The 13,600-nt window shown below is 56.2% G+C and overlaps 1 protein-coding gene across 8 annotated transcripts in view; it reads left to right on the top strand.

The window, feature by feature from the left end:
* The first annotated feature begins 2,459 nt into the window (after positions 1-2,459).
* Positions 2,460-13,600, top strand: part of PAX2 (paired box 2) — an 80,454-nt gene continuing 69,313 nt past the window's right edge. For 4 of the 8 annotated variants that reach the window (XM_045068808.1, XM_045068806.1, XM_045068807.1 and 1 more), the window contains exons 1-3: positions 2,652-2,842; positions 6,378-6,546; positions 7,336-7,533. In XM_045068808.1, the coding sequence (XP_044924743.1) occupies positions 2,800-2,842; positions 6,378-6,546; positions 7,336-7,533 (410 nt within the window). In that variant the 5' untranslated portion in view covers positions 2,652-2,799. Of the gene's footprint in view, positions 2,843-3,601; positions 3,887-4,956; positions 6,547-7,335; positions 7,534-13,600 lie in introns of those variants that run through there. The other 4 variants (XM_045068812.1, XM_045068809.1, XM_045068810.1 and 1 more) reach the window with 4 other exon arrangements.

The raw sequence follows: 13,600 nt of genomic DNA, 5'->3' as shown, positions 1-13,600 counted from the left end.
CTCCCCAAGACTTAACTTTCTGGACCAATGTAGGGAAACCTGGGGGCAAAGGGCTCCTTGAGTTCTGAGCTCCTTTCAATAAGGGTCCTTCCCCTGTGCCTTTCCCTCCACCCAATCTTGGTTAATTACCTTCCTGAAGGAAGCCCGAGGCTGTACCAGGTAATACCACCTGAAAGCTCCTTTCTCCCAAGCCTGGGAGCCTTTCCCTTAGGCTGCCCGAACTGGGTTTTCCTTTTTTTCCGCTCCCCACACAAAGTTAGTGTGCGTACACGGGGTTGGGAGGCCAAAGCAAACCCGGGAGCGCCATCTGCAGGTCTCTAGAGGAAGAGACTGACCTTCGGGGCTAGACCCTGCGCCTTCACCCTCTAGCCCAAGGGAACCAGCCTGGCCGCCCACGGGAAGAGGGAGTGAGGGTTGGGAAGGAGGGGGCTGGAGAGAAGTTTGTTTTTTTGTTTTTTGTTTTTTGTTTTACCCTCCCAAAAGTTACGCTGCAGGTGGATTAAGCAAATTAGGCTCAGGAGGATCCAGGAAGAGGGAATGTCCAGCTGAGTCAGCCCCCTAAGGAGTGGGTGGTTCAGAATCCTATAGGACTGAGCCTGGCTAGATCCCCCTCCGAGGATTAAGGGCATTCTGAACACCACCCCCCCCCACCCCCTGGGTGCAAGAGGCCCAGTAGAAGTCTCCTGGCTGAGTGGAGCGGTGTGTCCCCCAGCCTAGCTGCTGCCTGGCCAGCGGGACAGCGTTGTGAGGCTGCGGCTCTTTCGCAGGCGCCAAGGTCTGCAGTCAGGGTCCAGAAGCGCCCGGAGACCAAGCAGCAAGAGCGGAGCGCGGGCTTTCCTGAGCCGCCCTTTCGCAGACCCAGGGAAGCGGGGGGAGGGAAGGAGGGAGAGAGAGTTAAAACATCAGCTGAAGTGCCAAGATGATTTATGAGACGAGGGAAAATATTTCATAAAGATCTCCCGGATATTCTGTACTTAACCAGTTAGGAGACAAAGGGCTTCTCCTGCCTGGTGCGTACGAGGGGACCCGAGCGAGCGCGGACGAGGGCTGCGGAGGCTGGGCCAGCGGCTCCGGCAGGAGCGGGGCCGGGCCAAGCGCGCTGCGCCTCCTGCGCTAGCTCGGGATCCGTCAAGCTGGCAGCGGGCGGCGCTCAGCCTCGTTCGCAGCCTCTTCTCTCCAGCCGGGGAGAGCAAACCTCGGTTCCCGCGTCCTCTGCCGCCAGCGACCAGTCGCTTTGCACTGTCTCCCTCCCCAAGCCCTTCTCCCAGGCCACCCGAAGGTCCAGAAGCCAAGTCCCTGGCTCTCCCACCGTCCGCTGGGTCCCACTGAGGCAGGTGGGTCCTCGCTGGAGGTCTCCAGCTCCATCCTAAACCGAGCGTTCTGGGCTACCCAGACTCTGATGGCCAAGGGGACGAGGGAAGTGCTCCGCGCAGCTGCGCGTGGAATGAGAGGACAAACTGCCGAGCACTTTGCCCCGGAATGAGAATTGGGGGTGCGTGGGTGGGGAGGCACCTCAGGAGGGAAAGGCGAAAGGGAAGGACCAGAGAGAGGAAGGAAGACTCAGGAAGGAACGGAAGGGAACTCAGAGCTGAGAGGAGGGGGGTTAAGACTAGGGATGCGGACTGGGCTCGGGGCCGCGTGGCCCACGCGGGCACTGGCCGGTGGACGGCAGGGCTGGGTGAGTTGGGACTGTGAGCCTGGCTTCCGAGAGCGGCGCGCTCCGCGGCTCTCGGTCGTTGCCTGAATATTCATTAGACTGGCCGCTCTTTATCCTTATCTAACGTTTATCTTATCGGCGAGTTTCGTTTCTCAGTGTAGTTTTAATCCCGGGCTCCCCTTTCCCCTCCCCCTGGCCCGCTCCCCTCCCTCCCTCTTCCTTCGCCCGCTGCTTCCTCCCTCCCTCCCGTTTCCCCCTCCCCTACCCTCCCCTTGCCGGCACCGGAGTGACAGGCGCGGGGCCCTCCTCGCCGAAGCTCGGGGCTCCGGCGCTGGCGAATCACAGAGTGGTGGAATCTATTGCCTTTGTCTGACAAGTCATCCATCTCCCAGCGCGGGGAGGGGGAGGGGGTCTGGAGGGGGCTTTGCAGCTTTTAGAGAGACACACACCGGGAGCGGAGGCTCCAGTCTCCGGCCGAGTCTTCTCGCAGCCGCAACCCACCTGGGGCCAGCCCGGTGCTGCCGGCGCTGCTCGGCTCCCTCCCTCCCTCCCGGCCCTTCGGCCGCCGCGGCGTGCGCCTGCCTTTTCCGGGGGCGGGGGCCCGGCTCGCGCTCTCCCCTCCCGGAGTCGCCCGCTCGGACATCCCGAGGATTGCTACTTCTCTGCCAACTTCGCCAACTCACCGGCACTTGGAGCGGCCCGGCTCCCCGCCCGGCGCCCTCGGGCCGCCCCAGCTCCTCGCCCTCTCCGAACGCCGCCTCTCGGATGACCGGGTTCCTGGGGAGTGAGCGAGCCACCTCCCCCCGCCCAGCCTCAGCCGTGGCCTCAGCTGCCGCGCGCGCCATGCGCCCCCAGATCCCCCCGGCCCGGCCCGCCGCCCCGGGTCCGCTCTGCTGACCGCCCAGCCCCGCGCCCCGACGGTGGGAAGTTGCGGTCGCTGCGGTTGCAAGCTCCGATCCGCCCAGGAAGCGTCCCCGCGGGGAGCTCACCGCGGCGTCCCCCGCCCGCCCCGCCGCATCTGGGCGCCCGCTCACCTCGCCCCCCTCCCAAACGTCCCTCCCTTTTCTCCTCAAGTCCTGAAGTTGAGTTTGAGAGGCGACACGGCGGCGGCGGCCGCGCTGCTCCCGCTCCTCTGCCTCCCCATGGATATGCACTGCAAAGCAGACCCCTTCTCCGCGATGCACCGTGAGTACCGGCGCCCGGCTCCTGTCCCAGCTCGGGGCTCCCCGTCCTAACCCTCTCCCGTCCTGTCCCGGCGCGGCCCTGGCCCCCTGCACTCAGGTCCCATCTTGGAGACTGCGCCGGCTTCTCCAGGCCCCCCCTTTCGTTCTTCCTCTTCCCCTCATTTTCCAGCGTTTCTAAAGCCTCCAGTTTCCCTCTTCTGCCTTATGTCACCAATACTTCTCCCTCTACCTGCCTTACTTTCCCCGGTGCCCATCACCTGCCTTCCTTTCTTCCACCTGCTCCTTCTGAGGTCATCAATCCACAGCCCCCCGGCCCTGGCTCTAGCCATTCCACTCCCTGGTCACCCTCTTGCCCTGGGCTGGGAGACTAACTGGCAGGCAGTTTTAGAGGGGTTTGTGTTGTGTTGTTTTCTCTGTTCTCTCCCTCTCCCCCTCTCACCTACCTCTCTCTCTCTCTCTCTCTCTCTCTCTCTCCCATCCTCCCCCACCCTTCATTCATTGCTACCTTTCTCAAACTTGAGTGTACTTGTCCAGGAGGAGACTCCTAGCACCGGCAGCTTCAGTGTCAGGGCAATCAGGCAGAAGAGTGTGGGGGTGGGGTGCCCCCAATTGAACCTCAGCTCCCAGCATCTCCAGGCCCTGGCAGCCTAGCCAGGGTTTCTTGTGAGCTGGCTTGAAATAGTTCCTCTTCTTTTCTTTCCTCCCTTCTTCCCCTCTCCTTCTCCTTCCCCTTCTCTTCTCCTTGAGTTGGGAGGCTGAGACTGGCGGGACACGGTGGTCATCTTTCTCCACTTCTCCCTGAGAGATGCTCTAAAAACAAAGAGGGGTTCCAAGGAGAAATCGAAGTCAGGAAGAGATGGAGTAGAGGAGCCTGCCAGGCGGCCCCTGGGCAGAGCCAAGCTCTGCTTGCAGTTCTGGAAGCTCTTTGCTGGCCTCCCACTTCATGACAAAGATGGTCCCGCCAGTGACCTGGCCAGTGGGTAGTCCAAGAGGGGGAAAGTGAGGGGGAAAGAACAAAAGGAAGGCAAACGCCCAAGCTGGGGAGAAAGGAAAGAGAAATTTTGAAAAGGTGGAAGAAAATAAAAGAAAGAAAACAGAAAGGATGTTATCCAGGAAAGAGGAGGGGAGAAAAAAATGAAAAAAGAGGAAAAGAGGAAATTATTTTAATGAAATTTGAATTTATCTAATTCATGTCCTGTGTCTTTAGCTTGGAGAACAATTCAGAGATTTTTTTTTTTTTGGCAGTCTTTTTTTTTTTTTAAGATAAATAGATTCTAAATAGAAAACTTCTCCTCCTCTGTAGATTAATAATTGAGGATGATTTGTAACTTTTCAAGGGGAAACTTTTTTAGCCCTGGCTTGGATCGGTGCTCCAGAAAGGAGAGCCAAGGAGGAAGACCTCTGTTTTTCTTTAAGCTTATAATTAGCATTACAGGGGTGAGCTTTAAAAAAAAAAAAATACTCCTGGGGTAAAATATATTTTTAAAAATAATTTCCAAGTACAGGTAATCCGAGTCAGGAGCCTCGGGCCGCCGCTGGTCTCCACCAGCTGAGCCAGAAATCCTGTCTCCTTTTCCAAGCGAGTGGAACCGGGTCTTCTCGCCTTCTTCGCCCAGCCCGCCGGCCTCCCTGCCCGGCCGCCTCTGCTCTCGCTCTCGCTCTTTGGCCGATTCCGCGGGGGATTTGCCGAGTCTCAGCCGCCCACTGGGTGTCACTTTGAAACCCAAAAGGGGGCAAGGCGTGCTGAGGGTGGTCGGAGGAAGGGAGAGAGCGCGGCGCGGCGCGGGCGGGCGGCCGGGCCGGCAAGCATCCGCAGCCCGAGTCCGCGCCGGCGGCAGTGGCGCATTCCAGGCCTGACTGAGCGGCGGCTCCCGGCCCGCGGCCCTGGACTCCTGTCGGGCCCCTTCCCATCCCCTTCCGTTAGATTGGGGACGAGGGGCCGGGCCTGGAGCCCTGGGGAGGCTGAATTATTCATCTTTAATCTGCCCGCAGCTGCCGCCTTTTCATACCGGTAACGCGAGTTCTCCCGGGGCCTAAATTATTGATGGTCGGGGTTTGGAGGGAAGGGAGGGGTGACGAGTGGGGCTAGAGGTAGGGAGAGTAGCGGGAATGAGAGGCAAAAATAAGAGGTTCTAGCCTTCCCCAGCCTGCAGATCGGGAGCCTCTCCCCAGGGGTTTCACCGGCCCTTGCTCTCAGTACCCACAGGAGGGGACGGGAAAGAAATGAGCCGATCGCAGATGTTCCCGCTTTCTCCGAAAGTCGCCTGAAGCCAGCAGGACCCGGCCTGTAGGTTCCTGGCCAAGTCAGGCCCGCCACTAGAACTCTGCGCTTGGATTGCTCAGGAACTGCGGCGCTGGGTGATTACTCTGGGTGCAGGATTTCTAGACTACTGTAGGCCAGGCACCGCGCAGCGTCCTCGGGCCTGATATCTGGTGACCACTTTGGCTCCGAGGTTGGAGGACCCCGCTGGAGACCCTGCGTCCTCCTCCTGGCCAGGAGAGCAAATGCCCTTGCTTCCTGGTGTCCTGGGATGCTGCCGAGGTCTAAGAGGTCGGAGGGATGGGAGCTAGCTCCGGCTGACAGCACGGGGTGTCCCATGAGCCCTCAGCCTGTCTAGGCGACCTGTACCATGCTACCTAGGTGAGGCAGTGGGTTCCAAGCCTGGCTCAGGGCGGCAGGCAGACGAGCCCCGGCAGCCTGTATTCTCTGGCTGCTGCCATGGGAGCCCCGCGCGGCAACCGGCTGCCTCCCCGGCTCTGAGCACGGACACCGGACCCCTGCATCTTCAGCCTTCCGTCCTCCACCTGGCTTTCTTTGAACTTTAGACGCTAGGGATTCAAGTGGGAAATACGGCCTCGAAATATCTAAAGATAGAAAACATAAAGGAAAGGAAAAATCCCGATCGAAAGCCAGAATAAAACAAAAACAAAAACACAGAGAAGGAAGCAGGAACACCAACTCTGATTAAAAATAGATACAAGAGGTAGGGAGCAAAAGGAAGGAGTCAGACACTTAGCCCCTCTTTCTGCTCAGAGCCCTTTTGTATTGAGTCTATCGGTCCCAGACCCCACCCCCCAAGTTATCTGCCTCCAAGCCCTAACACGCACCAACGACTCCCCTTGCTTGCGGCTCAGGCGGGATCCCGCTTGGCCCTGCTTCTGCTCTCTGCTCTGCCCTTCTTTTCCTCTCCTACATTCTTTCCTGCTGGCATTAATTCCCCCTCTGCCTTCTTCTCACCCTGCTTCTCCATTCCTTCCCTCACTTTCTCCCTTGAGAGGTGCTGGTCTTAGAGCCGTGTTCTTCCCTGCTCTCTGCCCTGCGTCTGGGTTTCCGCGTCTCTACGGCCCGGCCCGTGGGTTTCAATCCCCAGTCGCCCTGCGTTGCTCGGCAGCGGGGACCACCATTCTGCCGCGCATCCCAGATCACGCCCCTCCGCCCTGCCTGCTCCCTTCGCACGTCCTGGGCCACGGACCCTGACTAATGGCCGGTCCCTGCTGTGTGTGGGGTGTTGTGTTTTTTTCTTGTCTCTCCCCAGCAGGGCACGGGGGTGTGAACCAGCTCGGGGGGGTGTTTGTGAACGGCCGGCCCCTGCCCGACGTGGTGAGGCAGCGCATCGTGGAGCTGGCCCACCAGGGGGTGCGGCCTTGCGACATATCCCGGCAGCTGCGGGTCAGCCACGGCTGTGTCAGCAAAATCCTGGGCAGGTGAGGGCCTCAGAGCCACCCCTGGGAGAAGCCTTGCCTCCTCAGCCCGAGGCCCTGGGTCTCCAGACCAAGGACTTGGCTCAAAGTCCAGGATGCCAGTGGGAGATGGGGTATCTGGATACTGGGGGGGAACCTAGAGAGCTGCTCCTTTTGGAGAGAGTCCTCAGATGGTGGCCACGGGCCCAGGAGTAAGGGTGGAGAAGGATCACTCAGCTCCTGCCCAGCTTTAGGGTTCTTGAGAAGAGGCTGCCAGATCCCAGACTTCAGACAGGGAGGGAGTCCTCTCCCAGCAGAGTTCATGCAGACTGGGGGGCTCAGAGGAACAGGGTGGGGAGCGTAAATGGGTCCCCAAGAGGAAAGTAAAAATCAGCCCTGGGGAGGGGACAGGAAGGTCCTGGTTCTCACCAGGGCTCCGTGCTCAGTAGGAAAGGGCTGGAGGTGGGGGCCTCAGCCCTGGAGGGCCTGGAGGCCTGGAATCCTGCTGTTCCTCCTGTTCTTTCTAAATAAAAGGCCGGGCTTTCAAACTCCGAGGGGCACCTATTCCCGCTGGTGTGCTCTGCATGACTGTCTTCCTGGAGGGAGTGTCCCTCTCATCTTCCCCCTCCTCCTGCGGTCCATCCCTCACCCCAGCCAAGCGCACCCTCAGGAAGCTGGCTCAGCCACGCTGAGTCTTTTCCCTCCACGCTGCTGCCTCGGGTGGAAGCATGGCTCCACCGCCCTGAAACCTGCAGCCTCCCTGCCCCCTGCCATGGCCTGTTCTTGCTGACGCCGCCGGCCTTCCCGGCGCAGGTACTATGAGACCGGCAGCATCAAGCCCGGAGTGATTGGAGGTTCCAAGCCCAAAGTGGCGACGCCCAAAGTGGTGGACAAGATTGCTGAATACAAGCGACAGAACCCCACCATGTTCGCCTGGGAGATCCGAGACCGGCTCCTGGCTGAGGGCATCTGCGACAATGACACCGTGCCCAGCGTCTCTTCCATCAACAGGTGAGCAAACCAGCCCGGACTATAGGGTGGGGCATCCCAGCTCCTGCCCATCAGGGTGTCTCCCAGCTTGTGGTTTCTCTTCTTTCTCCTGCCCCTGCCTTTGCTCCAGGCTCTCAGCCCCCGAAGTCCTTAAGTCCTTGGGGCAGGGAGAGGAGACCTGGGAGGCAGAGAGACAGACAGACAGAGCTGTCTGCAGCCCAGGGCTGGGTATTCCCTGCCAGGCTTCTCCCGCCTGCGTCCTGGAAATGAATCCAAGTGTTTGTGGTAATTAAGACTCCAAGATTACGTGCCTCGGTATCTAGAGACAATCACAGCCTAAGTCGAAGCCTTTAAAATGACCAGTGTCTATTCATCGCTTCCAAACAGACTTCCCTTTCTAAAGGCATGCTCCCTTCCCCAGGGGCAGCGCCTGTCCTGGCTTCCCCACCCTCCCTGCCAACTCCCACAAAGCTTGCCTCCCAGGAGCCCAGGCCTTGCTGGCCAGCTCCGCACAGATTTCCGGCCTATAAGCACCAGTGTCCAGGCCTGAGAGCAAACGCTAGCCACCAGCCAGCAATTGGCAGGGAGCAGAGGAGCTGGACAAGGAGTGGGACACCAGGCAGGCAGGGAGAGCTCTAGACCCCCAGGCTCCACTTTGGGATGTGTAGGGCTAGGGAGAAGTCTGTGCAGTGACAGGCTCAGGCACGTGGGCCGACACAGGCTGGAGTTGTGCAAGGTAGCCTCCCACTCCCCAAGCCACTCCAGCCTGCTCTCCGGGACAGTACGCATGGACGCTCCATGTGTGTACACACCGTGCCGGTGTGCAAAAGTGGGCCTGTGTCAGCTACAGCAGGCACAAGGAGCAGTGGGATGCAGGGACCCAGGATGGCTTCAGCATCTCAGAACTATACTCTGACATCAGCAGAGACCCTGTACAAGTTCCAGACAGCCTGGCCAACCTTTCAAACCCCCCCCCCCATTTTAGGGCAGATTCCCAAGTGAGAAGAAGGCTGAGGGTTTCATACCCTTGTATTCTTTGTATTCTTCATAGACTCATTATCAAGACAACTAATAATACAGATGGTGCCTTTTTCTGAAACTGGCATCACGTATCAAGTTTTTTTTTTTTTTTAAATATTTTGCAAATGATATGGAATTATCCCAAATCATCCTGAAAACAGCAGGTAAAATTAGCTGGTAGAATGTACCTTGGCTAAAGAAGATTCCCTCTGCCACACTCGTGCTGTAACGTACTGTGAGGCGACCCCAGAAATTATCCCAGTGTGTGCCATCTGTATTAAAATGGTTATTCAGTTATGAACAGGGTAACATAATACTGATCAGCTAATTATACACCCTCCGAAAACCCTCCAGCTCCCTGGGCCTGGCTCGCTAGGTACTGAAAGCATAGCAGTTTGACATTCAGACACCTTCGAAGGAGCTGGATTAAGACTCTGGGTGGTTTGGGAGAGGAATGTGTCTTTTGCATTTAAAAGCCAGAGGAGGCTGGGGAAGCTCTGGGGCTGGGGCAGGATTGGCCGTTAGGAAAGGGCCGGGGACAAAGCATTTGTTTTCTGAGCCATCTGGAGACTCAGCCTCTTGGCTCTCTGCTGGTCCTGGGAGCGAGCTGGAACAGAGATATGCCTGATGAGGAACGATGCTGATGGGACTGGGCGCTGGGGTCCTGGGGGACATTCAAGAGAAATGCTTGTCATCAGTGGTAGGATTTGCAAGGCTTTGGAGGCCCCCAAGACATGCACAGTAAAGGTGGTCTGTTTTTCTTGATGGTTGGAGGACTGGAGCAATCAAGGCACTTCTGGGGCCAGCATTCCTTGCCTCCCATCCCACCACTGTCTAGAACTCTGTCCTTCCTCTCCCCAACATACACCTTCACTGGCTCAGATGTTTTGGAGACCTGGCTCATGTGGGAGTTTGGGAAGGCTCATTCTGAAAAGGCACAGAAAGCAGGGAACAGGTGACCCCAGGATTGACCTCAGAAGCCTGGGGGTGCACTCCCCAGCTCTGGGGGAAAGTAGAGGGGTGGGTAGGGAGTAGGAAAAGAACGGCCTCAGCTTGATAATGATGACAGCTATGGAATCTGCTCGTCGCGTGGAACCCCACCACCCTGAGGGGCACCGAGGCTTCCTTTGGGTGTGTAGCAATGGCCCTCCATGGGCAGGTGTTGCTGGAGATGGAGAGGGAGTGGGAGGAGAGGAACAGGGAAGCCACTGGCAGCATAGGCAGCCAGCCCTGGGTCTGCGACTAGGCTTCCCGGCTTGCTTTGCCGACAAGGAGCAGTCAAGGTATTCTTGCTTTCGCTCTGGGACAGTATCCCACCATGGATCCAATCTGGGAAAGAATTCTGAGGGCTTCCCCTTGTGCTGCTGAGTTGGGGCTAAGGGATGTGTCTAGGCCCGCATGTCCTCGGCTTCGTCCCTGGGGGCGCTTGGCTCTGAAGGGGGAAAGATTTATCTGAGATTTGTAGTTTCACCCTGAAGCCTGATAAAGACGGGATGTTTCTGTCAGCGTTGGTGATTTCAGGAACTTTGTAAATTTTTACTCAGTATAGGAAGGGCCTGGAGATTTTCCTCTGTGCAGGAAGTGTGGTGCCTTGGGGTGGTTCTTGAGTATAGGGCCTTACTCTTGGAGAGATGCCCACTTGTCATTGGTACTCTTAACTGTTGTAAGGGTGTGTGTGTGTGCCGGTGGCTGGCAAGAAATGAAGTCTACACATACCCACCTGAGCCAAATTGTGAGTTTTTTCCTTTTTTTTAATCTTCTCCTCCCAAAACAGATGCTGTTGCCGCACTTGAAATATGCTGTTATGGTTATAAATGAAATTGCCTTTCATGCCTTAAAATTGGTTTTGGTTTTCTCTGATCCTGTCGCGATAAAGGCTTGGACATTCCGTCCACGTACTCCACTGGTAAATCCTCAGAGAAATACCTCTCTGAGTCAGTGGAGTGGGTCAGGGATGCCTCGCAAACACACTCCTGCCCCTAGAGACCACTGTCAAAAATCCAGAGGGATGACTGGAATGCTTAGTCTGTGGAATTTCTGTGACTCAGTCTCGATATTGGATTACTGACCGCTAAGCATGGTGTTGCCACCCTCAGTTTATATGCCGCCCTTGTAGTGGACCAAGGTTTATAAACAGGTGACTTGAGACTGAAACCTAGTGGGGGAAATGGCCTGGGGGCTGAGCGAGAAGAGATGGAGGGAAATCCATGCTACTGAAGGGGGGAAAAGTCATCCAGTTATGTCACTGAGCAACTGACCAGGCTGGAAGGGATTTCCTGTTTATATGCCAGCGTCTTCTGATTTGGCCGTTGTTGTGGGCAAAGATTAGCGTTCCTTTGAAAGAATCAGTACAAACTCCAGGTGGAGTCTAGGGTTACCAAGGATCCCCTGAGGGTGATCTCTTAGAATGAGCCAACGGAAAGGCCATTGCTTTCTTAACTTTTCCAGCCTGCCCTACACTCTTGGGATCAGGGCCTTCCCTGCCCCTAGATCTTTGGAGTGGACTCTTCCAGAGTCAGTTTCTCACTGATCACCTGCTACCCATGCTCTCCCTCAGCCTGTTTGGCTCTAAGCGAGCATGTTCATTTTCCCAGCGGTGACAACACTGACTTCCAGGCTGTAGCCCCGGTGTTGTGCAAGGATTCCATCCCGTGTCATTCGAGGGCCTCATTGGAGGTCTGGCAGTGGGGTGACAGTAGTGGGTCAGCTGTTCATTTGAAGGCCAATCCAAAGAAGCTGGGAACGCTGAAGATATGTTCAGGGCCGGAGTATATGTCTTTCTCTGAAACTCAGGTTCTAGAACATGGCACATTCGACTCTTAGACTCTCAGACCTGGCTTGGCATGAATCTGGGCCAGAAGGATGGCTTTACCTGTCACATCTCCATGCCCTTGTAGCTGTTGGACTGTTGGTCTCATGGCAAAGAGCCAAGGCAAGTTGGTGGCCTAAGAAGGAGGCTCTGTCCTCAGAGGGCGAGGAGAAATAAGGACAGAGAACTTGCCTTCTGTGGCCCGGGGCCTACCAGACTGGGGGTCACAAAGAGCAAACAGATGCACCAGATTCTGTCTGAGGAGGCTTGCTCAACCATCCTTCCCCAGAGAAGGCTCTCCTGCTGCCAAGATCACCCATCACTAGACTAACATGGGAACTGGGTACGACTGTTGATCTTACTTCTTCAGATGAGCTGGAGCTGTCCTCTTGAAAAGCCATTTTTTAAAAAAGATTTTACTTATTTACTTGACACAGATTGAGAGACAGTGGGAGAGGGAACAGAAGCACAGGGAGTGGGAAAGGGAGAAGCAGGCTTCCCACTGAGCAGGGAGCCCGATGTGGGGCTCGATCCCGGGACCCTGAAATCATGACCCGAGCCAAAGGCGGACACCCAAAGACTGAGCCACCCAGGCACTCCTTGAAAAGCCATTTTTGTTCCCTTAGTTACAAGAGAGGGAAACTCCTCCTAACTAACTAACTAGTGTCCCAACTATTTTGAGAACTCAATAAAACAATCACATCAAATATGAAGAGGCATAAATCTTGTGTCTGCACAGGTAACCTACTCAATTGCTTTTATTATCATTCAGGCTGCCTCCATTTATTACCGTCCATAGCCTGGGCAAAGAAGGTTGCATGGAGGGTGGTCTCCGGGTGCAGTCCTCCACCCCGAGAGTCAACGATCAGCCCGTAGAGCCAGAGATTTCGATGGGAGCTCAGGAAAGGCCCATCTGTCTGCATGAAAACCAATCAATAATTCTGTAACCAGAGCCCTTGTCACAGGGAAATGGACAACACAACAGTTCAATATAGGGGCCACAGGGGGAATTAGCCAGGGGAGATGGGGCCGGGCAGGAGCAGCCCCTGGAGAAGGGAGACAGGGTACCCAGAGCAGGGAAGGTTGGGGAGGGAGCAGAGCTATGTGTATATCAGTAGAAGGGGCCAATTCCTGTGCGTAGTAGATCCAGGGACTGGATCTAGTGTTGGAAGTTGGTGTGGGAGGGAACAGTTGGGCTTATTCCGGTGCCTGCAAGAGAGTGTGGTTGTACATGGGATGGAATGTGCTTGTAGACCAGAACATCACAGCTTCCAGAGAAAGAGGAGCCGTGGTAGTAACTGGTGCAGAAGATGAATGCCACCCCTGCCCCCACAAACCACACCAAGAGCCTGCACTCTGAAGAGGGGCTTATTCGGAACCTGCAGGGGATAGGAGACCTCCTTCCCCGGCTTGTCCGTAGGACTGATGAAGGAACTCCCTAAGCCAAGAGCTCCATTTTCTGCTCCCAGCTTCCTAGATCTCCAGCTCTGTGACTTCCTCTCTTAGTTCTCAGGTTTGTCCTCAGTCCCTCCTTGTTGCTACCTGGAGTTGGAGGTCTCATAGTGAGAAGAAATGATGTCTATATAGTTCTTTTTCACTTCTGTTCTTTCTTTTTTATTTATTTATTTATTTTTAAAGATTTTATTTATTTATTTGACAGACAGAGATCACAAGTAAGCAGAGAGTGAGAGGGAGAGAAGCAGGCTCCCTGCTGAGCAGAGAGCCTGATGTGGGGCTCCATCCCAGGACCCTGGGATCATGACCTGAGCCGAAAGCAGAGGCTTTAACCCACTGAGCCACCCAGGCGCCCCTGTTCTTTCTTTTTTAAAGATTTATTTATTTATTTACTTGAGAGAGAGAGAGATCGTGCCAGAGAGACCGTGCAGGGGGAGGGGCAGAGGGAGAAGGAAAGAATCCCAAGCAGACTGCCTGCAGAGCCCAAAGTGTAGGGGGTGGGGTTCGATGTCACGACTCTGAGATCATGACCTGAGCTGAAATCAAGCGTCTAATGCTTACCCGACTGCGCCCTTCAGGCGCCCCTTCACTTCCTGTTCTTTAAAAGAGTGCAGTGAAGGCTTCCAACCTGGCCGGCCACCTCTCTGAATCCCTGCTGTTTCCCGGCACACCCATGCCAGGTGTCCAGAGTTCAGATTCTTGCAAGGGAAGCAGTTACAGGTGCAGCTGTGGCCAGTGCAGCGTACCTGGCTGTGTGGGTGAGTCCAGAAAGGAGAGAGAGATCCCTGACAGATTTGAGGCATG

The sequence above is a fragment of the Mustela putorius genome, unplaced genomic scaffold (genome assembly GCF_011764305.1).
Source record: "Mustela putorius furo isolate JIRA1106 unplaced genomic scaffold, ASM1176430v1.1 tig00003909_pilon_pilon_pilon, whole genome shotgun sequence".
Lineage (NCBI taxonomy): Eukaryota > Metazoa > Chordata > Mammalia > Carnivora > Mustelidae > Mustela > Mustela putorius.
This window is presented reverse-complemented; position numbering and strand designations above follow the sequence as displayed.